Source organism: Zophobas morio, unplaced genomic scaffold (assembly GCF_036711695.1).
Source record: "Zophobas morio isolate AGI-343-1 ecotype UQ-CSIRO unplaced genomic scaffold, CSIRO_AGI_Zmor_V1 ptg000030l, whole genome shotgun sequence".
Lineage (NCBI taxonomy): Eukaryota > Metazoa > Arthropoda > Insecta > Coleoptera > Tenebrionidae > Zophobas > Zophobas morio.
In genome coordinates this window covers 6,952,040-6,978,905 of record NW_026972135.1, presented here as the reverse complement: position 1 = coordinate 6,978,905, position 26,866 = coordinate 6,952,040, and the positions used below count along the sequence as shown (strand labels likewise).

General features: G+C 29.0%; 1 protein-coding gene and 1 long non-coding RNA gene across 2 annotated transcripts; both read left to right on the top strand.

The window, feature by feature from the left end:
• The first annotated feature begins 2,473 nt into the window (after positions 1-2,473).
• On the top strand, positions 2,474-3,781 carry LOC135138235 (uncharacterized). Its single transcript, XR_010282009.1, has 2 exons — positions 2,474-2,549; positions 2,610-3,781. It is a non-coding gene; the product is annotated as an uncharacterized LOC135138235 (long non-coding RNA).
• An 11,611-nt stretch (positions 3,782-15,392) lies between these two features.
• LOC135137937 (zinc finger protein 729-like) lies at positions 15,393-17,848 on the top strand. The gene is made up of 2 exons (XM_064067716.1): positions 15,393-15,618; positions 15,678-17,848. The coding sequence occupies exon 2, from the start codon at positions 15,688-15,690 to the stop codon at positions 17,728-17,730; it is 2,043 nt and encodes a 680-aa protein (XP_063923786.1). The 5' UTR covers positions 15,393-15,618; positions 15,678-15,687; the 3' UTR covers positions 17,731-17,848.
• The last annotated feature ends 9,018 nt before the right edge of the window (positions 17,849-26,866 follow it).

Below are 26,866 nucleotides of genomic sequence, written 5' to 3'. Positions count from 1 at the left end.
GGACTTTGAGTTTTTCAAGAGTACAATTTTTCGTGTCTTTAGTTTTTCAATTTTTAATTTTTCGATTTTTCAACTTTTGGAATCAAAAAATTGAAAAAATTACAAAATTGTAAAATTGAAAATTCACAAATGAAAAAACGAATATGTACGAAACGAAAATTTTGAAAAATCTGAAAACTGAAAATCAAAAGCTTGAAAAAATACAGAAACGAAAAATTCAAAAATTGAAAGACAAAAATTGAGAAACTTGAAAATCGAAAAGCGGAAAATCGAAAAAGCGAAATCTGTATTGTAAAATCGATATATTGAAAATTTAAAAAATCGCAAAATTGGATAACTGGTATACAAAAATTGCAAAATTAAAAAATTTGGAAGTCGAGAATTTGAAATATTGAAAAAATTAAAGTGGAAAAAAAATAAAATCGCAAAATTGGGTACCTGGTAATACAAAAATTGCAAAATTGAAAAATTTGGAATATTGAAAAAATTAAAGTAAAAAAAACGAAAAAATCATGAAACCGATATATTGGAAAATAGACAAACTGAAAAACGAAAGAAAATGAAAAACAAAAAATTGTGATATCAAAAAAATTGGTCTAAGGTAAATAAATCCAGATTTTTCGAAACATTTGATTTTGCGAATTTTATTTTTATGATAAACCTCATAAGTTTTGGATGTTTCAGTTTTTAGATTTTGCAAATTCACGAATTTTCAATGTTTAATTTTTCAATTTCTCGATTTTTCAATTTATCATTTCTGCAATTTTTGGATTTGTAATTTTTCGTTTTGGTTTTTATTCTTTATTTTTTCAATTTTTCTGTTTTCAATGTTCTGAATTTAAAATATTTTTTTTCTTCACTTATTTTACTTTTCGTATATGTAATAATTATTAGATTTTTTAAAATTTTTCATTTTTTCAATTTTACGATTTTAGAACTTTTCCATTGTTTTTGGCTTATTAAATTCTAAAACTATTTCATTTATTCGATTTTTCAAATTTTAGATTTTTTTTCAGTTTCTCGATATTTAATTTTTTGGCTTTTCCAATTTTTCGATTCCATTCGTTTTTTCTTCTTTCCAATTTTTCGATTCATTAATTTTTTTCGGTTTTTAGTTTTTCAAGAGTACAATTTTTCATGTCTTAAGTTTTTCAATTTTCAATTTTTCGAATCGAAAAACTGAAAAAATTACAAAATTGTAAAATTGAAACAACGAAAACGTATAAAATGAAAACTTTGAAAAATCTAAAAACTGGAAATCAAAAACTTGAAAAAATGCAGAAACGAAAAATTAAAAAATTGAAAGACTAAAATTGAGAAATTTGAAAATCGAAAAGTGGAAAATCGAAAAAGCGAAATCTGGATTGTAAAATCGATATATTGAAAATTTAAAAAATCGGAAAATTAGACAACTGGTAATACAAAAATTGCAAGTCGACAAATTGAAATATTGAGAAAATTAAAGGGGAAAAAACGAAAAAATCACGAAACCGAAACATTAAAAAATAGACAAACTGAAAAACGAAAGAAAATGAAAAGTTTTGGATGTTTCATTGCAATATTTCGATTTGCAATTTCACAAGTTTTCAATTTTTAATTTTTCAATTTTTCAATTTTTCGATTTTTCAATTTATAATTTTTCCAATTTTTGGGATTTTAATTTCTCGTTTCGTTTTTTTTTATTTTTTCAAGTTTTCGGTTTTTCAGTGTTTTGATTTTATTTTTTCTTTCAATGTGAAATTTTTCCATTTTTCGAATTTTAATTTTTTGTTTCTCGATATTTAATTTTTCAATTTGTCAATCTTTCAGTGTTGCAGTTTTCGACTTTCCAGTTTCGAAAATTCTTTTTTTTAAGTTTTCCGATTTTTAATTTTTCAAGGTTACAATTTTTCGATTTTTCGACTTTTCGAACCAAAACACTGGAAAAACTACGAACTTGTAAAATTAAAAATTCAGAAATTAGAAAACGAAAACGTATAAAATGTTTGAAAAATCTAAAATGTGGAAATCAAAAACTTGAAAAAATGGAGAAACGAAAAAAATTGCAAAATTGAAAAATTTAAAAATTGGAAAATCGAGGAATTGAAAAATCAAAGATTTGAAACTAAATAAACGAAAAAGTATAAAATCGAAACGAACGTTGAAAAAATTAAGGAAATGAAAAATTGAAAAATCGAAAAATGGACGAACTGAAAAATTGCAAACTGCAAAATTCAAAGTTGCAAATCGAAAAATTGAGAAATTTGGAAATCGAGAAATTGAAATTTTATTTGGTCATGGTTTGAGGTTAGGTTAATAAAAACTTTAATTGTTTTGAAGTTTACTCTGGATTCTTCCTGCTACGGATACAGTGTCATTCACTATTTTTTTTATTTCACAGCATATTAAAATTCAGTGGATACAAAAATTAAACTTTTGAACATTACTGGTTGCCTATCTACGTTTTTAGATATTTTGAAATTTGAGGTTATGAAGTTTATTGAAAAAAGTTGCTTTAATTTCCCCATTTATTTATATTTTAATTTTAGCTCCGTACATTCGTTTGCAAGGTAAGAAACTCTTCGATATTTACTTTTATACAAAAATGTGCCCAGAGTAAATAATTTCAGGCAAATAAGATGTCGATATTGGAATACTCAGAAAAGTTTTCCCACTCGAAAGCGTCTCTCAAAAAAGTGCATCGCTGTGAATTATGTCCCTACATTACAACATCATTTTTTCTCTTTGTGAACCACCGTCGACGTCATTATTCTTCAGCCTTATTTAACTGTGAAACTACCCAAATTGAAAATTACTACTGCAGCGACTGTGAATTCCACACAGACCTAACACTCCTTATGAAAAAACACATCAATGAGTGTCACAACATGCAAAGAAAAAACGTGTGGAATGAGAATTTCACCAGTGGAAACTATGTGTGTAGAAAATGCAGCTTCGAAACACATTTTTCTTTAAAGTGGCTTCAACATACTTCTAAAGAATGTTTAATAAACCCTATAAAGAATCCACCCAAATGGCGTAATTGTGATGAATGTGAATTTAAGACCAAATATCAGCATAGTTTACTTAGACACAAAAAAAGAAGACATGAAGGGGCACACAAAAACCTGAAACACACAAATAACGAAATTCAGTGGTACCAATGCAGTGAATGTCCCTATAAATCTAAACGTAAGCGCTATTTAAAAATACACATAAACATATTACACTTGGATGAGCAACATATTAAATGGTATGAATGTAAAGAGTGTTCACACAAAACTAAAAGCTCCTCTACTTTAAAAACTCACATGAATGCACACCATTTGCGTGAACAAGACATTAAGTGGTACAAATGCACAGAGTGTGCATTTAAAGCTAAACAGAAGCGCAATTTAACAGTTCACATAAATGCGTTCCACTTGGATGAGCAAGACATTAAATGGTATCACTGTAAAGAGTGTTCACATAAAAATAAAAGCTATCCTGCTTTAAAAAGCCATATGAATAGACACCATTTGCGTGAAGAAGACATTAAATGGTATGAATGTACTAAATGTGCATATAAAACTAAACACAAATGCAATCTAAAACAACACATAACTGCCTTGCATGTGGATAAACAAAATATTAAATGGTACGAATGTAAAGAGTGTCCATATAAAACTAAACGCAAAGGGGATTTACTAAAGCACATGAAGTCGCGCTATTTGGATGAAGGAGTGATAAAATGGCACAAATGTACAAGTGACGATAAAAACTAAAGTAAAAAAAAACTATGAAGAATGTACATATTAATATTTTTGTTTCGTTTTTTTTTTTAAGTTATTTTGGTTTTAGTTGTATATGCTTACGTCTGTAATTGAAGATGCTCTTGTATTTTATTATTGTTAATTTGGTTAATTATATTAGTCAAAGGTTTTGACGTATTAAGGTCGATTTACACACTTGTCGTTGACGTTGCCGTTGACGTTAGGTTTTCAACTAATCAAATTGCGGTCGCAAGAAATTTTGCTGCAAATATCCAGGGTGCATCAATCAACTCCTAGAAAAGCAAAAATGTATGAAATTAATCGTAATTTAAAGTCTAAAATGTGTAAATTGACTAAACTTTTGAAAATGAAAGAGATAAAGTTAAAACTTTGCAAATATTCAATGATTCTGGTAAATTTAATTTCATTGATGAACATTTAAATTCAGTCAATAAAGATTTTATTAATTCTCAGATTCGTAACTCTTCACAAAAGCCTTATGCACGTAGGTGGACAGATCAAGACAAAGCTTTTGCCAGTGACTATGTGTTTATACAAGGAGGTCTACACATATTAAAACAGAAAGGCAAAATGTAAGCCCGCCCACCCACCCGATCTCAATTGCGATGATTTTTTTTATTCGCTATGAACTAAGGGGGCGGAGCTTAACTGCAAAATACTTATTTCTTTACGAGAAATTAAAAACATGTTTTTGAGTATCGTGTTGTTCAAAGAATAGTATGTATATTAAGAAAAACAGTCAAAATATAAACCCCGCCCACCCACCCCATCTCAAATGTGATGATTTTTTTTATTCTTAGAAACCTAAAACACGTTTAAAATGGTAAATTTTTGTAAGGAAACATGGATCTTGCAATTAAGACCCGCCCCTCGGCTTACGATGAATAAAAAAAATCATGAGAATTGAGACAGGGAGGGTGGGCGGGGCTTATATTTTCCTTTTCTTTTTCTTAATTTACATAGCCATCTTTTCACAACAAGAAATTTCGAACATGGTTAAAATGGTACATTTTTGCAAGGAAATATGGATTTTGCAATAATGGGGCGGAGCCTCCATGTTGCCTTTTTTACTTAATATGTGTAGACTTATTTCGACAACAAGAAATTTAAAACATATCTGAAATGATAATTTTCAGTTCTGAAAACAACGTCAGCGGGAACGTCAACGTCAACAGCAGAGAACATAGAGAAGCGTCATAGTTTAAATTAAATGACGGTTGAGGACTCCTCGACTTATGTTGGTGACAGTGTTTGTTTATAACTAGGAATAAAATTAACTAGAAAAAATGTCATAATATTTTTAACGACGGGTTTTACTTTTGACAAATTGACACTAGATTTACCAGAATATTACAAGCTGCTTACTTGTTTGATCTACAGACCAGAGCGCACTCAGGTCAATGTCGACTCTAAGCGTTCGGAAACGATTTGATTTATAAGCCATGATCCGTGATCTGACACATATCCTAACCGGTTTCGACTATAATTTCTGCTGTTTCAACTTTCGAATTCTCAGTTTTTCGAAATTTTAGTTTGGGGACTTTTCAGTTTACTCTTATTTATTTTTTCTCTTCAATTTTACGATTTTTTAATATTTCGATTTTTCAATTTTTGACTTTTATAAACTCTTTATTTGTCGATTTTTTAATTAATTGATTTTTCAGGTTTTTTGTTTTTTCAATTTTTTTATTTTTTGAGGTTTCGATTTTTCAACTTCACTTTTTTGACTTTTTCGTTTTCTCAATTTTTCAATTTTTTAATTTCTCAGTTTTTGGACATTTCAGTTTTGGAATTTTTTAGTTTACTTATTGTTCAATTTTTCGATCTTACGATTTTGCAGGTTTTTGATTTTTCTATTGCTCAATTTTTCGACTTTTTATGTTCTCAGTTTTTCGATATTTTAGTTTTCGGATTTTATCGGGTTTTCCATTTTTCAGTTTTTCGATATTTCAGTTTTGGGATTTTTCATTATTTTGATTCTTCGGCTTTTAGATTTTTGGCTTCTGGAGTTTTCGATGTGTCGATTTTTTTACTTTTTCGATCTTTCAAATTTTCGATTGCTTAATCTTTCGATTTTTCGACTTTCCGGTTTTAGATTTTCTGTTTTCAAATGTCTTGTTTTAATTTTTTTGATTTTTCAATGTTTTGATTTACCGATTTAGTTTCCCATTTTTAGTATTACTTTCATTTTTTAAGTTTTTCGATTTTTCAGTTCTGGGATTTTTCAATATTTCGATTCTTCGACTTTTCGATTTTTAACTCCTGGATTTTTCGATGTGTCGATTTTTTTAACTTTCGATTTGTAAATTTTAGATTTAGTAATTTTTAAAATTTCTCCGTTTCTCGATTTTTCATTTCAGTACTTCGATATTTCAATTTTTCAAGTTTTTGAATTTTTCAAATGTTTCGATTTCTTAATCTTTTGATTTTTCGACTTTCCGGTTTTAGATTTTCTGTTTTTCAATTGTCATTTTGTCAAATTTTCGATTTTTTTATTTTTCAAATTTCACTTTTATAAACTCAAATTTTTCGATTTTTCAATTAATCGATGTTTTGATTTTCCAATTTCTTGACCTTCGAGTGTTTCGATTTTCCTGTTCTTCAATACTTTAATTTTTTGATTTTTCAATTTTTCGATTTTTTAAGGTTTCTATTTTTCGGCTTCACTTTTTTGAATTTTCGATTTTACAGTTTTTAGGATTTTTCAACATTTCAATTCTTCGGCTTTTCTATTTTTGACTTCTAAGTTTTTCGATTTTTAAATTTTTGGATTTTTAAATTTTAGATTTTTCAATCTTTTGATATTTTAATTTTTCAATATTTCTTGATCTTTCTATTTTTCGACTTCCTGGTTTTAGATGTTCTGTTTTTCAATTTTTCGATTTGTTAATTTTTCATTCCCGATTTATTGAGATTTGATTGTTCAAGTTTTCGATTTATCATTTTTTCAATTTTTTATTTTGACTTATTTCGGTTTTTCAGTTTTTTCAGTTTTCCATTTTTTCGTTTTTTGATTTTTCCGCTTTTCCAATTTTTCAACTTTTAACTTTTTGTTTGTCCATTTCTCTATTTTTCGATTTTTCGACTTGATCACTTTTCGATTTCTCGTTCTTTGGATCTTTCAATCTCTCAGTTTTTCAATTTTTCGAATTTTTAAGTTTTTTGATTTCTCGATTTATCGAAATTTGAATTTTTCAATATTTTGATTGTCCATTTCTCAATTTATACATTGTTCAATTTTTAACTTTTCGATTTTTCGATTTTGACCTATTTCGATTTCTTAAATTTTCGATTCTTTAGATTCTCAGTTTTTGGATATATCAGTTTTGGGATTTTTCAGTTTTTCTTTCATTTTTAGTTCTTCGATATTTTAGTTTTGGGATTTTTCCATATTTCTGTTCTTCGACTTTTCCAATTTTGACTTCTGGATTTTTCGATGTGTCACTTTTTACTTTTTCGATTTTTAAATTTTTAATTTTTCAATTTCTCGATTTTTCATTTCAGCTCTTCCATATTCCAATTTTTCAAATGTTTCGATTTCTTAATCTTTCGATTTTTCGACTTCCCGGTTTTAGATTTTCTGTTTTTCAATTGTCGGTTTTTCAATTTTTCGATTTTTAAATTTTAGGTTTTTCAGTTTTTTGATATTTTAATTTTTCAATATTTAAAATTTTAGATTTTTCGATTTTTCATTTCAGTTCTTCGAAATTTCAGTTTTTCAAGTTTTCGAATTTTTCAAATGTTTTGATTTCTTAATCAATCGATTTTTCGACTTCCCGGTTTTAGATTTTCTGTTTTTCAATTGTCGTTTTTTCAAATTTTCGATTTTTCAATTTTTCAAATTTGACATTTATAAAGTGTCAATTTTTCGATTTTTCAATTAATCGTTGTTTTGATTTTCCCATTTCTTGACTTTCGAGGGTTTCGACATTCCTGTCCTTCAATGCTTTAATTTTTTTGATATTTCAGGTTTTTGATTTCTCAATTTTTCGATTTTTTAAGGTTTCTATTTTTCGACTTCACTTTTTGGATTTTTCTATTGCTCAATTTTTCGACTTTTTAGGTTCTCAGTTTTTGGATATTTGAGGTTTCGGATTTTTCAGGTTTTCCATTTTTCAGTTTTTCGATATTTCAGTTTTGGGATTTTTCAATATTTTGATTCTTCGACTTTTCGATTTTTGGCTTCTGGAGTTTTCGATGTGTGGATTTTTTTACTTTTTTGATTTTTCAAATTTTCGATTGCTTAACCTTTCGATTTTTCGACTTTCCGGTTTTAGATTTTCTGTTTTCAATTGTCGTTTTAAATTTTTCGATTTTTCAATGTTTTGATTTCTCGATTTAGTTTCCCATTTTAAGTTTTTCCTTCATTTTTCAGTTTTTCGATATTTCAGTTTTGGGATTTTTCAATATTTCGATTCTTCGACTTTTCGATTTTTGACTCCTGGATTTTTCTGTGTCGAATTTTCAAATTTCACTTTTATAAACTCTTAATTTTTCGATTTTTCAATTAATCGATGTTTTGATTTTCCCATTTCTTGACCTTCGAGTGTTTCGTTTTTCCTGTTCTTCAATTCTTTAATTTTTTGATTTTTCAGGTTTTTGGTTTTTCAATATTTCGATTTTTTAGGGTTTCTATTTTTCGACTTCACTTTTTTGATTTTTCGATTTTTCGGTTTTTAGATATTTCAGTTTTAGGATTTTTCAATATTTCAATTCTTCGGCTTTTCTATTTTTGACTTCTGGGTCTTTCGATGTGTCTACCTTTTTACTTTTTCGATTTTGCAATTTTTGGATTTTTAAGTTTTAGATTTTTCAATCTTTTGATATTTTAATTTTTCAATATTTCTTAATTTTTCTATTTTTCGACTTCCTGGTTTTAGATGTTCTGTTTTTCAATTTTTCGCTTTGTTAATTTTTCATTTCCGATTTATCGAGACTTGATTGTTCAGGTTTTCGATTTATTGTTTTTTTTAATTTTTTATTTTGGCCTATTGCGGTTTCTCAGTTTTTCCAGTTTTCCATTTTTTCATTTTTCCGCTTTTCCAATTTTTCAACTTTTAACTTTTTGTTTGTCGATTTCTCTATTTTTCGATTTTTCGACTTGATCTTTCAATCTCTCAGTTTTTCAATTTTTCGAATTTTTAAGTTTTTTGATTTCTCGATTTATCGAGATTTGGATTTTTCGATATTTTGATCGTCAATTTCGCAATTTATAAATTGTTCAATTTTTAACTTTTCGATTTTTCGATTTTGACCTATTTCGATTTTTTTTTTATTTTTCGACTTCCCGGTTTTAGATTTTCTGTTTTTCAATTGTCATTTTGTCAAATTTTCGATTTTTTAATTTTTCAAATTTCACTTTCATAAACTCTCAATTTTTCGATTTTTCAATTAATCGATGTTTTGATTTTCCCATTTCTTGACCTTCGAGTGTTTCGATTTTCCTGTTCTTCAGTTCTTTAATTTTTTTATTTTTTAGGTTTTTGAATTTTCAATTTTTCCATTTTTTAAGGTTTCTATTTTTCGACTTCACTTTGCGGATTTTTCTATTGCTCCATTTTTCGACTTTTTAGGTTCGCAATTTTTGGATATTTCAGTTTTCGGATTTTTCGGGTTTTCCATTTTTCAGTTTTTCGATATTTCAATTTTGGGATTTTTCAATATTTTGATTCTAGGACTTTTCGATTTTTTGCTTCTGGAGTTTTCGATGTGTCGATTTTTTTACTTTTTCCATTTTTCAAATTTTCGACTTAATCTTTCGATTTTTTGACTTTCCGGTTTTAGATTTTCTGTTTTTCAATTGTCGTTTTTTCAATTTTTCAAATTTTAAATTTTAGATTTTTCAGTTTTTTGATATTTTGATTTTTCAATATTTAAAATTTTAGGTTTTTCGATTTCTCGATTTTTCATTTCAGTTCTTCAAAATTTCAGTTTTTCAAGTTTTCGAGTTTTTCAAATGTTTTGATTTCTTAATCAATCGATTTTTCGACTTCCCGGTTTTAGGTTTTCTGTTTTTCAATTGTCGTTTTTTCAAATTTTCGATTTTTCAATTTTTCAAATTTGACATTAAGAAACTGTCAATTTTTCGATTTTTCAATTAATCGTTGTTTTGATTTTCCCATTTCTTGACTTTCGAGGGTTTCGACATTCCTGTTCCTCAATTCTTTAATTTTTTTGATATTTCATTTTTTTGATTTCTCAATTTTTCGATTTTTACGACTTCGCTTTTTGGATTTTTCTATTGCTCAATTTTTCGACTTTTTAGGTTCTCAGTTTTTGGATATTTCAGTTTTCGGATTTTTCGGGTTTTCCATTTTTCAGTTTTTCGAAATTTCAGTTCTGGGATTTTTCAAAATTTTGATTCTAGGACTTTTCGATTTTTAGCTTCTGGAGTTTTCGATGTGTCGATTTTTTTACCTTTTCGATTTCTCAAATTTTCGACTTAATCTTTCGATTTTTCGACTTTCCGGTTTTAGATTTTCTGTTTTTCAATTGTCGTTTTTTCAATTTTTAGATTTTTAAATTCTAGTTTTTTCAGTTTTTTGATATTTTAATTTTTCAATATTTAAAATTTTAGATTTTTCGATTTCTCAGTTATTCATTTCAGTTCTTCGAAAATTCAGTTTTTCAAGTTATCGAATTTTTCAAATGTTTTGATTTCTTAATCAATCGATTTTTCGACTTCCCGGTTTTAGATTTTCTGTTTTTCAATTGTCGTTTTTTCAAATTTTTGATTTTTCAATTTTTCAAATTTGACATTTATAAAGTGTCAATTTTTCGATTTTTCAATTAATCGTTGTTTTGATTTTCCCATTTCTTGACTTTCGAGGGTTTCGACATTCCTGTTCTTCAATTCTTTAATTTTTTGATTTTTCAGGTTTTTGATTTTTCAATTTTTCGATTATTTAAGGTTTCTATTTTTCGACTTCACTTTTTGGATTTTTCTATTGCTCAATTTTTCGACTTTTTAGGTTCTCAGTTTTTGGATATTTCAGTTTTCGGATTTTTCGGGTTTTCCATTTTTCAGTTTTTCGATATTTCAGTTTTGGGATTTTTCAATATTTTGATTCTAGGACTTTTCGATTTTTGGCTTCTGGAGTTTTCGATGTGTCGATTTTTTTACTTTTTTGATTTTTCAAATTTTCGATTGCTTAACCTTTCGATTTTTCGACTTTCCGGTTTTAGATTTTCTGTTTTCAATTGTCGTTTTAAATTTTTCGATTTTTCAATGTTTTGAATTCCCGATTTAGTTTCCCATTTTTAGTTTTTCTTTCATTTTTCAGTTTTTCGATTTTTCGGTTCTGGGATTTTTCAATATTTCGATTCTTCGACATTTCGATTTTTGACTCCTGGATTTTTCAATGTGTTGATTTTTTTACTTTTCGATTTTTCAATTGTGCGATTTTTAAATTTTAGATTTTTTAATTTTTAAAATTTTAGATTTTTCGATTTCTCGATTTTTCATTTCAGTTCTTCGATATTTCAGTTTTTCAAGTTTTTGAATTTTTCAAATGTTTCGATTTCTTAATCTTTTGATTTTTCGTCTTCCCGGTTTTAGATTTTCTGTTTTTCAATTGTCATTTTGTCAAATTTTCGATTTTTTAATTTTTCAAATTTGACTTTTATAAACTCTCAATTTTTCGATTTTTCAATTAATCGATGTTTTGATTTTCCCATTTTTTGACTTTCGAGTGTTTCGACATTCCTGTTCTTCAATTCTTTAATTTTTTTAATTTTTCAATTTTTTAAGGTTTCTATTTTTCGACTTCACTTTTTGAATTTTTCTATTGCTCAATTTTTCGGCTTTGTAGGTTCTCAGTTTTTGGATATTTCAGTTTTCGGATTTTTCAGTTTTTCGATATTTCAGTTTTGGAATTTTTCAATATTTTGATTCTTCGACTTTTCGATTTTTGGCTTCTGGAGTTTTCGATGTGTCGATTTTTTTACTTTTTTGATTTTTCAAATTTTCGATTGCTTAACCTTTCGATTTTTCGACTTTCCGGTTTTAGATTTTCTGTTTTCAATTATCGTTTTAAATTTTTCGATTTTTCAATGTTTTGATTTCCCGATTTAGTTTCCCATTTTTAGTTTTTCTTTCATTTTTCAGTTTTTTGATTTTTCAGTTCTGGGATTTTTCAATATTTCGATTCTTCGACTTCGATTTTTGACTCCTGGAGTTTTCTGTGTCGATTTTTTAATTTTTCAAATTTCACTTTTATAAACTTTCGATTTTTCAATTAATCGATGTTTTGATTTTCCCATTTCTTGACCTACGAGTGTTTCGATTTTCCTGTTCTTCAATTCTTTATTTTTTTTTATTTTTCAGGTGTTTGATTTTTCAATTTTTCGGTTTTTTAAGGTTTCTATTTTTCGACTTCACTTTTTTGATTTTTCGATTTTTCAGTTTTTAGATATTTCAGTTTTAGATATTTTCAATATTTCAATTCTTCGGCTATTCTATTTTTGACTTCTGGGTTTTTCGATGTGTCTACCTTTATAATTTTTCGATTTTTCAATTTTTGGATTTTTAAATTTTAGATTTTTCAATGTTTTGATATTTTAATTTTTCAACATTTCTTAATCTTTCTATTTTTCGACTTCTTGGTTTTAAATGTTCTGTTTTTCAATTCGTAGATTTGTTAATTTTTCAGTCCCGAATTATCGAGATTTGGTTGTTCAGGTTTTCGATTTGTCAGTTTTTCAATTTTTTACTTTGGCCTTTTAAATTTTTGTTTGTCGATTTCTTTATTTTTCGATTTTTCGACTTCATCACTTTTCGATTTCTCGTTCTTTTGATCTTTCAATCTGTCAATTTTTCAATTTTTCGAATTTTTAAGTTTTTTGATTTCTCGATTTATCAAGATTTGGATTTTTCGATATTTTGATTGTCAATTTCTCAATTTATAAATTGTTCAATTTTTAACTTTTCGCTTTTTCGATTTTGACCTATTTCGGTTTTCGGCTCCACGATTTCTTGATCTTTTGATTTTTCGATTTCTCAGTTTTTCAATTTTCCAGTTTTTCGATGTTTCGATTTTTCAGTTATCCGATTTTTTAAATTTGGGAATTTCGATTTCTCGATTTTTCGTTATTCGATTTTTAAATTTTCACGTTTTTTCGATTTTCAGTTCTTCGATATTTCGATTTTTCAATGTTTCGGTTTCACGATTTTTTAAGGTTTCGTTTTTTCGATTATTTTAATTTTTAATTTTTTTTTCACTGTTAATATTATACAGTGTATCGAAAACAACCACAAAAATTGTCACTAAAAACATTTAAAAATTCATACAAAATAGAACACAGTGTTTCCAAAACATTTTCCCGAAAAAAATCCATTGGGTTATTACGATTTCAACAATATTCTTAGTTTAAGACGTTTTGCTAGTATAAAACACAAATAAAGAACTAATTCTTAGTTAAACAAAATATGTAAAATCATTTAAATATGTACCAAAAATATTCACTTAGACGTTATAAAAACCGACCAAACAACTATTTCCCGCAGAAATTATAGTCCAAACGAATCAAATCGCTTCTGAACGCTTAGAGTCGACATTTAAATTTGGCGCTCGCCTTTGGCGGTTGAGGACTCCAATTTCAATAAGGGTGGTTTTGCAAAATCAGCTTGTATGTCGCATCTATATTAATCTATGTCAGTTTGTCGCTGAATAAAAGTGTATATGCAACCAATTATACATATATTTGAATAATGCGTAAAAAACGATACATTTTTCGTATTTTATCACATACGAAGCGTCGAGAATTAGCAAAATATTTTTGAAGGTGTTTACATATTTGATTTTTGAGGTCGGTTATGGTTTGAGCAAAGATATCTTATTATATCTAGTTTGAAGTTAGGTTAATAAATTTTCTCCTTAAATATGTTGTTTTGGTTGCCTACCTTAGAAATGTGTAATTAGAAATTTCACAAGTTTAATCAAAATTAATGTTACTTTTAAGCGAAAACAACTTCAAACCAATTAAAGTTTTTATTAACATAACCTCAAACCACGACCTACTATCAAACTATTTTATTTTTATCATCCAAATGACGCGCTTTTACATGTTTTCTTAAATTCGAATTGTCTTTTGCTTTAAATGTACAAACTTTGCACTCATACCATTTAACATCTTGTCCAACCAAATGGCGTGCATTTATATGAAGTTTTAAAGAACTTCGGTACTTAGTTATAAATTCACACTTTTCACATTTGTGCCACTTAATACCTTGTGCGTCTAAATGCATGGCAATGATGTGACGTTTGAGCGTACACTTGACTTTAGTTTCACCTGGACACTGTGTACACTTGTCCCATTTAATATATCGTTCGTCCAAATGGCGCGACTTCATATGCTTTGTTAAATCACCCTTGCGTACACTTTTATATGAACACTCTTTACATTCGTACCACTTAATATTTTGTTTATCTGCATGCAAAGCAGTTACGTGTTGTTTTAAATTGTTTTTTTGTTTGGTTTTATAAGGACACTTTGCACATTCGTACCATTTAATGTCTTGTTCACGCAAGTGGTGTGCGTGTATGTGACTTTTTAAAGACGAAGAGCTTTTGGCTTTGTAGGGACAATCTTTACAATCATACCATTTAATATCTTGCTCAGGTAAGTGTAACGAATTTATGTGTACTTTTAAATATCGCTTACGTTTTGTTTTATATGGACATTCTTTGCATTGGTACCACTTAATTTCCTCATCTGAGTGTTTCTCAATTTCGTGTGTCTTTTCATGTCTTCTGGTTTTGTGTCTATGTAAACTATAATGATATTTAGTTTTAAATTGACATTCATCACAGTTGTACCAGTTGGATATATTCTTTATATGGTTTTCCTGATTTATTAAACACTCGTTAAACGTATGTTGGAGCCACTTTAAAGAAAAGTGTGTTTCGAAGCTGCATTTTTCACATGTATATTTTGTAGTGGTGAAATTCTCACTCAGTACATTTTTTCTTTGCAAGCTGTGACATTCATTGATGTGTTCTTTCATAAGAATTGTTAGGTCTGTGTAGAATTCGCAGTCGCTGCAGTAGTAATTTTCAATTTGGGTAGTTTCACACTTAAATTCGGCTGAGGATGAATGATGACGTCTAAGGTGGTTCACAAAGAAAAAATATGATGTTGTAATGTAGGTACATAGTTTACAATGGTGGACATTTTTGAGAGATGTTTGCGAATGGACCAACTTTTCTGAGTATTCCAAAATCGACATTTTATTTGCCTGAAATTATTTACTATACGTAAATATAAGCATAAAAATAAATACCGAAAATGTCTTACCTTGGGGGCGAATGTTCACATTTAAAGTTAAAAAAGACATGAAGGGGGCAATAAAAACAAATTTTTTCAATAACGTTCATAACCTCAAAATACTAAACATAAAAGCACAGTAAAAGCGTGGGTAGGCAACCAGTAATATCACTTATTAAATAATAAAGAAATAAATACAACCAAATATACATTAAATCATTTTTTCTAAAGCATTTTTTATCAGGATTTTCATTCTAGAGATTTTTTTTCTTTCAAGAATTTTAATACTTAAAGAAACCCCCAAAATCTGTTCTCTCTTCAAACCAAAATTTTTATTAATTTTCCACCCCCCACCAACAGTGCGTGTGCGCACAATCCTGTAATCTAATACCTAATCAATTCCCTTGCCCAAACCCTCCCTATTTATAACACATCTTTGGAGAAAATGTTCCAAATGTAAATAATTGTCGTCAAAAAAGAACCCTATCTATAATTCACAGTTAATCATGTGAATTAAATTTTGAGGTTACGTTGTCACAGCCGGCTTGAACTATTTTTATTGTGTATTTTTGACAGTTGTTGCTTTTTATCCACTTAATAGGTGAGAAAATACAAATAAATCACCATGTTTAAATTATAACAAAGCATTAATCGTTGTAGACAAACAAAAATGTCGCTTTTAGTATTCCCGGAGAAGCTTACTTCAGTGAAACCCTCAAAGAACGTCCACAAGTGTCAAATTTGCCCGTACTTCACAACGCTGGTTTTCCGCATGGCAAACCACGTCAGAAGTCACCACACAGCATTAATTCCTTTTAACTGCGAAAATACCGACGTTGAAATTTATTCCTGCTCGGACTGTGATTACCAGACAGATCTAACACTGGTTTTTATACAACACCTGGAAAAGTGTCACAGTCTTAACAAAGCAGTCTGTGAAAACTTGCTAAATGAAGAGTACGCAGTTAAAAGCTACGTTTGCGAAAAGTGCGACTTTGAAACCCATTTTCTGATTAAATGGTTCCAACATAGCGCAGACTGTTTGGAAATTAAAGAAAACCCCGACTTACTGAATTCCGCTAAAGACTACTTCACACGCTACAATTGCGGCCAATGTGGATACAAATGCCGGACTAAACACAACTTGAGGACACACAAAGTGTTAAAACACGTAAACGACGATAAAGTGTTTTGGTACAACTGTGAGCAGTGTTCATACAAAGCTAAACTTAAAGCAAATTTAAAAAGGCACGTAAGTTCGCGCCATTCAAAAGCCGACGACATTAAATGGTTCAAATGCAAAAAATGTATGTATAAAGCTAAAGATCAGTCTACTTTACAAAAACACACAATTGCGCGCCATTTAGACGAACGCGAAATTAAATGGTACAAATGCACCCAATGCCCATATAAAGCTAAACATAAAGCAAACTTAGCCAGACACGCGATTGTACGTCACGCACACGAGAACGATATTAAGTGGTATGAATGTAAAAAGTGCCCCCATAAAGCTAAAGATAAAGCATCTTTGAAAAAACACATAATCGCACGCCATTTGGACGAACAAGACATTAAATGGTTCAAATGTGAAAGTTGTACGTATAAAGCTAAGAACAGATCGTCGTTGCAAAAACACTTAACTTCTCGACACTTGAACGAAGAGGATATTAAATGGCACGAATGTGACAGTTGTCCGTATAAAGCTAAACTGAAAGAAGCGTTAAGGCAGCACATAATAGCTCACCATTTGGACGAAAAAGATGTTAAATGGTACGAGTGTAAGGAGTGTCCATATAAAAGCAAAAAATCCTCGCGATTAAAAAGTCACATAATCGTGCACCATTTAGACGAGAAAGATATTAAATGGTTTGAGTGCAAAAGTTGTCCGTATAAAGCTAAAGATAAGTCGAGTTTGAAAAACCACATCAACGCGCACCACTTGGCCGAGAACGATATCAAATGGTACGAGTGTGACAAGTGCCCATTTAAAGCTAAGAATAGTTCGAATTTAAGAAAACACATAAATGTACGCCACTTGCACGAGTGTAAAAAGTGTCACTATCAAGCTGACACTAAAGCGCTTTTAATAAATCACATAAACGAGGTTCATTTTGGTGAACAGGTTATTAAATGGTACGCATGCAAAGATTGCCCATATAAAGCTAAGTATAAAACGGCGCTGAATAACCACATTGCCGTGCGGCATTTAAGCGAAGACGAAATTAAATGGTACGAATGCACAATGTGTCCGTATAAAGCTAAACAAAACGCCCATTTGAAAATCCACATCAATGCTAGTCATTTGGATGAGAAAGATATTAAATGGTATGAGTGCACGCAGTGTTCATATAAAGCTAAACAGAATTCACATTTGAAAAGTCATATTAAAGTACACCATTTGGACGAGAAAGATATTAATTGGTATAGGTGTGATAAGTGTTCGTATAAAGCTAAGCAAAGCTCGCATTTGAAAAGTCACTTTAAGACGCACCATTTGGATGAAAAGGATATTGAATGGCATGAGTGTGCACAGTGTCCATACAAAGCTAAACAAAAAGTGTCTTTGAGGAATCACATCAATTGCCACCATGTGAAGGAGGAGGATATTAAGTGGTATAGGTGTGAAAAGTGTACATATAAAAGTAAATTTCAGTCGAATTTAAAAACTCATATTAATAAGTGTCATGTGAACGAGCAGGAATATAGTAATTAGTGAAGGAAGTGTCTAGTACGTTTTTAGAATTTGAATGTTGTTATATTTATAATCAGACCTGATTTTGTACAAATCACAATAAAATGTCTTAATGCAAGCTTTAGTTTGTTTTTAGTAACACTGTATTCGTCAGATTTTTGACTAAATTAACAATAAAATACAAAACATCTTCAAAAATATTTTGCTACTTTTTTCTTTCAACAACAGGATAATTAAACATGTTTTCAGTTTCTCGTTGGGAAAAGAAGACTTCGTATATTAAGAAAAAGTGGACAAAATATAAGCCCCGCCCACCCACCCTTTCTCAATTCTGATGAATGTTTTATTCATTGTGAGCTGAGGGGCGGAGTTTAGTTGCAAAATCCTCATTTCTCTACAAGAAGTTATCATAAGAAACTCATCGCGATTAAGATTTTTTTTTTTATATACGTAGTTTTCTTTCAACATTTTTTTGGCGCAAAGAACAAGAGATATTATAATAAAAAACATAAAGTCAATCTATTATTCAATAATTTTGGACTGTACTCCTAATGTAAGTCACCTAGAATAACTGTACTTTCTCGTTTTTTTCGAAAAACTGAAAAAATGAAAAACTGAAAAATCTAAAACTTGAAAAATAAAGTCGAAAACTCGTGAAATTTCAATTCGAAAAACTGCAAAATCTAAAAATTTAAACGTTCAAAAGTTGGAAAATCGGAAAACTGGAAAATTTAAAAATGAAAACTAAGAAATATCGTAAAATTAAAGAAAAAACCGAAAAATTGAAAGATTGCAAATTGAAAAACTGACGAAACGAAAAATTGGAAAAAAGTGAAATTAAAAAACAAACAATTATAAAATTGGAACATTGAAAAATTGTAAAAAGAAAGAAAATAAAAAATTGAACCGAAAAATTTAATGGATTTTGTCTCCTCAGTTTTTTCCCAAAAATTAAAAAAATGCAATTTTGATTTTTTTCCAAAAATCTGGATATCTAGTAAAAACTTTCCTCGGTTTCTTAAAAATTTAAATAAGATTTACTGATGTAAATTTTGCAGATGACGTCATCTTATTTTTGGTAAGCGTTTTACCATCTACACGATATTTCTAATACACAAATAAAATTCGACAAAAATCAGTTAAGTAGTTTCGGAAATTATTTGCCTAATAAAAATCCGAACAGACGGCGGACAGACAGACAGACGGAAAGAGGAGTCGTAAGTTTCTGACCCACACTTTTTAAAAATGTGGTAATTCTAAAAAACTGGAAAATTTTGGAAATTGTATGTAACAAGAAAGTGAATTAAAGCTTAAAAATTGGTTAAAAAATTTTTGGAAATTACAAAAATTCTGTATAAGATTCAGAGTCAAATTTTTGAAATTCTACAATATTTCGAAATGACGGGATGAACGAACAATTTTCGAAAAGCCCAAAAAAATTTTTTAACTAAAGGTTTCTTTCAAGTTTAGATCATATCAGATTTGTAAAAAAATTAAGAATAAAAAATTTGACAGGGAAGGAGGGAATAAAAAAATCAGACTTCATTTTCTAGATTTGACCAAGAAAGAAAAATTTTGATAAAATTCGCCATTCTGACATTTCACAAATTGTCAAAAAATTCTGAATTTTTATAAAAAAAAATGTCGGATTTGTTTAGAAAAATCGCCAGTCGAGCACGATGAAGTCTAACAAAATACTAGAACGAAACTGGAAACCGACATTTTCATATTCCACTAGCTGTGAGCACAATATATTTAATCCCAAAAAAAACCCGAACTCTTTCGTAACATCTAGAAATTAAAATTGCATTTAATTCTTGTCAAGATGTCAACGTTTTTATAAAATTTTCAAAATTTTCAGAAAAACGAATAAAATTTGTTGAAAGTATCTTTACAAAATATTTCAAAAAACTTCATTAATTGGCATTCTTTCACGTTTGTTATTTTACAAAGTCTGAAAAGAATGAAATTTTTTTAACTTTCTAACGTACGCTTTTTAAAACGAGGTAATTTTCAAAAACTGGAAATTTTCGGAAATTATTCATGAATGTAACAAAAAAACATATTAAAACTATTCAAAAATTTGGTTCAAAAGTTTTTGGAAATTACAAAAATTCTGTACAATATTCCTAATAATCTAACTTCAAAAATTCATGAAGATTAGAATGTTCAAGATTTTTATCTTGTAATTTTATCAGTTACAAAAATTGGTTGAAAGCTCTTTCGACAGAACTTCTAAAATGCTACATTTTTGCAATGAAATATGATTATTAAAGAATCTCGGGGGTCTCCAATGTCTTTTTTAAGACATTTATGAAGGAATCTCGGAGTTCACAAGTGCTTATTTTAAATGATTTTGACACAATTTCCTAGGCCACAAATGTCTATTTTAAACGATTGTCATAATCTCAAGGTCACGTATGTCAATTTTAAAATAATTATGGCACAATCTCGAGGGCTACGAATGTCTATTTTAAATTATTATTAGTGTCTTTTTTAAGACAATTATGAAATAATCTCGGGGGTCACGAGTGTCTATTTTAAATGATTTTGACACGATGTGGAAGGTCACGTGTGTCAACTTTGAATGAATATGACACAATTTCCGAAGCCACAAGTGTCCATGTTAAATGATTGTCTCATCCTTAAAATAATTATTACACAATCTCGAATGTCTATTTTAAATTATTATGACACAATTTCGGGGACCCCAGTGCTTTAAGTATCGTATAAGTATTTTACAATTAAGCTCCGCCCCTCGACTTACAACGAATAAAAAAAATCATCGGAATTGAGATAGGGCGGGTGGGCGGGGCTTATATTTTATCTTTTTTTTTTTCTTAATATACAAGTCTACACATATTAAAACAAAAAGGCAAAATGTAAGCCCCGCCCACCCGCCCTATCTCAATTGTAATGATTTTTTTATTCGCCGTGAACAAAGGGGGCGGAGCTTAACTGCAAAATACTTATATTACAAGAACTTAAAAACATGTTTTTGAGTCTCGTGTTGTTTAAAAACACTATGTATACCCGGTATACTAGGAATAACCTTGGTAAACAGACATAACGGGTGTTCAGTTGAAAAAGTCATCAAGTTGGCGTTGCTTTTTTGATAAAAGAGGACATACGATTGGTGGACAAAAAAAATGGGACGCAATTCGTAACTAGACAATCTAATAAATTTAAAACGTTTAATAAGTTGGGTTCTTGTCAAAAAAATACCAGTTGTGACATATGGTTGGTAGGCCAACAAAAGTCTTTGAAAAACTTTGAATTATTGGTAGTTGTAACGTTAATTCATCATTTTCCTACTATTAGCTACAACTAGGTAAAAACAAACTGCTGAACAGATTATTTGGACTGACCTAATGTCGTTTTTAAATCAATGCAGCCAACCACACAACGTATCTTACGCCCTACCACAGCTCAAAAAATGTGTGGCATTCTAGACACGATTAGCTTCACCTTATGTTATGTAGAAATTTGAATTTCCAAGCAACTGTATTGTGTGTTGCATACATAACCAAGTTTCACGTTTGAGGTTATGTTGTAATATTTACAAAAAAATAATTCTAAACACAACTTTGGACTAGTTTTTACAAAATTTATTGCTAAAAAGGCGCAAACGTGTTTAATTGTTTGAATTTTACAAAACTGTAATATGAGACAAGTTGAATCGAGCAGAATTATTTAAAAAAATTTTGGGTTTGACAACACTTCGAACGACTTTAAATTAATGTAGTAGGTAAGGACAACTTAAGACATTAGTATTTTATAATAATAACACAACAATTTAGGTAGCCTGGTAGCATGGTTAATCACATCAGACGTCACTCCTTATCATCCCAGCATTTCAACTGTAAAAACTCCAACATCGAGACCTACTACTGCAAAGACTGCAATTTTCAAACAGAACTGACGCTTATTTTCAAACAACACCTTCAACAACACCAACGAATATTAAATATCCACACTATCCAACAATATAGTTGTGAAAAGTGCTCCTTTGAAACACACTTTTCACTGAAATGGTTGCAACATGTTTTACGATGTTTAAAAAACGAAAAAAACAAAACTTCTGCAATGAACGCCTTGAACTGGTTTCAGCATGATGAGCGTCAGTGTAAATATAACTACAGAAAATTTTTCACACTGCACACTATTTCAGAGCACGTTAAATGGTACAGCTGCAGAAAGTGTCCATATAAAGCTAAAAGAGCCGATCATATAAAACGACATGTAATAGCTTGCCATATGGACGAACGAGACATTAAATGGTACACTTGTAAAAAGTGTATCTTTAAAACTAAGCAAAAAGAATATTTAAAAATCCACATAAATTGTCAACATTTGGACGAACAAGACGTCAAGTGGTATAAATGTGAAAAGTGCTCGCACAAAACTAAGTACAAATCGCATTTAAAAATCCACATAAATGTGCACCATTTGGACGAACAAGACACTAAATGGTACTATTGTAAAGATTGTCCATTTAAAGCTAAGGTTAGTAGCAATTTGAAGCGGCATATAATCGCACGACATTTAGATGAGCAGGATATTAAATGGTACGTGTGTGAAAAATGTCCATACAGGACGAAAACTCACGGGCATTTGAAACGTCACGTAAATGCGCACCATTTGGATGAAAAAGATATTAAATGGTACGAATGTGAACAGTGTCCGTATAAAGCTAAGCAGAAGATACAAGTGAAAACTCACGTGAGTTTGCACCATGTGGATGCGAAGGATATTAAGTGGTATGAATGTAAAAAGTGTTCATTTAAAACTAAATATAGGTCGGAGTTAAATAAACACACGAAGAAACGGCACCAATGATGAGTGTGATTGTAAATTGTAGAAATGTTGCAAGTTTCAAATACACCAAGGATAGGTAGTACAAGTTGAAAACAATATTTATACAAATTCAAGGACTTTTTTGTTAATAAACACGTTTCAGGATGAGTTTATATGAATGTTTTTTGGTACCCTTTTTCAGAACATTATAAACTACTACTAAGTCGATATTCGATTTTTAGACGAATATTAATTTTTATCAGTTGAAAATAAAAATTATACTGCCAGTAACGAATGGTACAATTTTCGATTTTTAGATTTTGGGGTTTCTAATTTAAATTTTTTCATTTGATCGATTTCAAATTTTGAATTTTTCAATTAGTCGATAGATTTTAATTTTTCGTTTCTTCAATTTTTCGACTGGAAATTTTTTGATTCTAAAGTTTTTAAATTTTTAGATATTTGAATTTTTTCGATTTTTAGTTTCTTTAATTTTTCAAATTTTTAATTTCTAGTTTCTTCAATTTTTCTTTTTTACTTTGTTCGATTTTTCAATATTTCGACTTTTCAGTTTTCCAATTTTCTATTTTTTCAACGTTTCAGTTTTGCGTGTTTTCAGTTTGTGGATGTTTATTTTTTTCATTTTTTAGTTTATAATTTTTCGGCTTTTCGATTTTTTGTTTCTTCAATTTTTCGATATTTCAGTTTCTCGAATTTAATTTTTTTGATTTTTCAACTCTTAAATGTTCAAATTTTTCGATTTCTCATTGTCTCGAATTTTCAATTTTAAGATTTTTCGATTTTTCATTTTTAAAATTTTAAGTTCCTTGAATTTTGATTTTTTAAAATTAGTTTTTTAATTTAATTTTTCGTATTTTCAATATGTACATATTTCGCTTTTTCATTTTTTCGTTTCTTAAATCTTTGGATTTCACAATACATATTTCGATTTTTCAATTTTCCAATTTGTAATTTTCCATTTATAAATTTCCCGATTTTAATTTGTCCTTTTTTCAGTTTTTCGTTGTTTTCAATTGTCGATTCGTACTTTTATTTTACAATTTTTCAGTTTTTTGAGTTTTTAGTTTTTCGATTTTTTAATTTTTCGACTGACAGATTTTTGAGTTTACAGTTTTTCGATTTTTCAGTCTTTCGACTTTACTTCTGTCGACTTTTTAGTTTCTCGATTTTTAATCTTTCAATTTTTAGATATTTCCGTTTGTCATATTTTCAATTTTTCGAGTTTTCTTTTCTCGATGTTTCAATTTTCGTGTTTCAAGTTTTTCCATTTTTCATCTTTTAAACTTTTCAATTTCTCATTTTTCAACTTTTTGATTTTTGAAATTTTTAGATTTTTCAGTTTTTTGATTTTTTTCATTTTTAATTAGAATTTTAAGTTTCACGATTTTTAATTTTTCGGTTTTCCAATTTTTCGTTATTTAGTTATTTCAGGACATCTGCTTTTAATTTTTCTATTTTTCAATTTTTCATTTTTTCAATTTTTCTATTTTTCAGTTTTTAGATGTTTCAATTTTCCGTGTTTTCAGTTTTTGATTTTTTCCTTTTTCTTGGTTTTTCAGTTTCACGGTTTGTAATTTTTCGGTTTTACAATTGTTAGATTTTTCGTTGATGTATTGAGGTTTTGTTTTTAAGTTTCTGTTTTTCAATTTTTAGTTTCTTAAATTTTTTTGAGTTTTCAGATTTTTGTTTTTTTAATTTTTCGGTTTTTCAGTTTTCCAATATGTATTTCAATTTTTCAACTTTTCAGGTTTTCGTGTTTTCAATTTGTGGATGTTTAATTTTTTTGATTTTTAAATTCCTAATTTTTCGGTTTTTCAATTTTTGGTTTCGTCAATTTTTCGATATTTTGCTTTCTCGAATTTAAATTTTTTAATTTTTCGAATCTTAAATGTTCAAATTTTCCGACTTTTCATTTTCTCGAATTTTCAGTTTTAACATTTTTTGATTTTCAGTTTTTCGAATTTTGGTTTTTGATTTTTTAAATTTTTTAATGTAACTTCTTATGTTTTCAGTTTTTGGATTTTTCATTTTATCTTCAATTATCTTAAATTTTTAAACATTTAAATTTTTCATGTTTTACTATTTGGATTTTTCAGTTTTTCAGTTTGTAATTTTTCGGTTTTTCAGTTTTGCGTTGTTTTCAATTTTTCGATTCGGATTTTACTTCCCGAGCGTAAGCAAAGGAAGTATTGTAATCGAGTCCGTCGGCCGACTCTCTACTTTTACGTTTTCTCGATCTTTCATGACCCCTAGAAGACGAAGAAATAGGTCTCCCATTTCCGTCTGTCTGTCCGTCTGTCCGTCTGTCCGTCTGTCCGTCCGTCTGTCCGTCTGTCCGTCTGTCCGTCTGTTGTCACGGATTTTTATTAGACAGATAATCTCCGAAAGTACTCGACCGATTGTTGTGAAATTTTGTACTTATATTAAGAATATCATGTAGATGGTAAAACGCTAACCAAAATTTGTCGAATCATCCCCACCACTAAAGCGATGACGTCACTTCAAAATTGTACATAGTAAATGGGTTTTCAATTGTATAAAATAACATAGTCCTACACATGTAGTTTACAACTCTGAATCGACTTTTCACCCGAAACGTCCAGATTTTTGGAAAAAAAATCAAAATTATAAAACAACATTTTGAAATTTAATTTTTAATCTGCTAACCAGAATGCTTTGAAATGTTGCAGATGTTTTAAGGCTATAAAGAGCATCATAAATCTTTAGTCAAAAAATATTTGCTTATCCCCTCCAAAAACTTGATGACGTCAGCTCAAAAGTTTGTGGAATAAATCATATCTAAAATGTACAAAATATGATGAGTCTGTACTTGTGATCTATCACTCCATTCATATTTTTTGGATTTGCATATACAGGGTGACTCAAAAAAATTAATGAATGCGTAAATATATTTTATTGATTTAATCAGGAACTACAAAACCGAATGCTCTGAAATCTTGCAGATGTTTTAAGGTCATAAAGAGCATAATAAATGTTTAGTCAAAATATATTTGCTTATCCCCTCCAAAAACTTGATGACGTCAGCTCGAAAGTTTGCCGAATAAATCATATCTAAAATGTACAAAATATGATGAGCCTGTACTTGTCATTTATCACTCCATTCATATTTTTTGGATTTGCATATACAGAGTGACTCAAAAAAATTAATGAATGCGTAAATTTATTTTATTGATTTAATCAGGAACTACAAAACCGAATGCTTTGAAATCTTGCAGATGTTTTAAGGTTATAAAGAGCATAATAAATTTTTAGTCAAAATATATTTGGTTATCTTCTACAAAAAACTGATGACGTCAGCTCAAAAGTTTTCCGAATAAATCGCATCTAAAATGTACAAAATATAATGAGTCTGTACTTGTGATTTATCATTCCATTCATATTTTTGGATTTGCATATGCAGGGTGACTGAAAAAAATTAATGAAGGCGTGGATTTATTTTATCGATTTAATCAGGAATTACAAAACCGAATGCTTTGAAATCTTGGGAATATTTTAAAGTTATTATAAGCATGGTAAACTTTTGTTCAAAATGTATTTGTTCATCCCTCCTAAAAAAATTGATGACGTCACCCTTAAATTTTGCTGAATAAATCCTATCTAAAATGCAAAAAATATGATGAGTTTGTACTTGTGATTTATCATTCCATTCATATTTTTTAGATTTTCTTAAGAGGTGGTTCAAAAAAATTAATGAAGTCAATTTATTTTATTGATTAAATTAAAGGCAACACTTATTATTAGTATTACACCCCAACCAACCCAATTTGGTAGACACAAAATTTGTTAAAGGAAAAACTCGGTTGAAACATAAGGGTAGCACGCTTATTTACATCGACTTTAACGTTACAGATCTGCATTTGTTTTATGCGGTCACTTGGTTCCGCGAATGCGAAATAGACATGTTTATAATCAACCAATTGTGAATTTCACCGTCAAGAATTAAAATAAAACCCAATGTTTTATATAATAAGCGGAAGTCGAAGCAATAAAACCGACGGTCGTTTTGTTTACAGTTTCTGTGTTTGGCTCTCACGTATGCTGTTACGCCTGTCATCTTAAATTAACAATGTTTATACATACACGATTTTTAGTTGCCTCTGATACGTAGGTATACGTGAGTAAATTGTTTCGTTATTTTATTGATTATTACAAATCAATATTCAAACGACCCAATTCATTTTCCCGAAAATTTGAGAATATAATAATTTTATTCTTAGTATTACACTACATCTATCCCAACTGATATACGTGTCCTTGCAAAAATGTTGATGACGTCATCGCAATTTTTTTTTAAATTCCCACTACAAAAATGTAATGA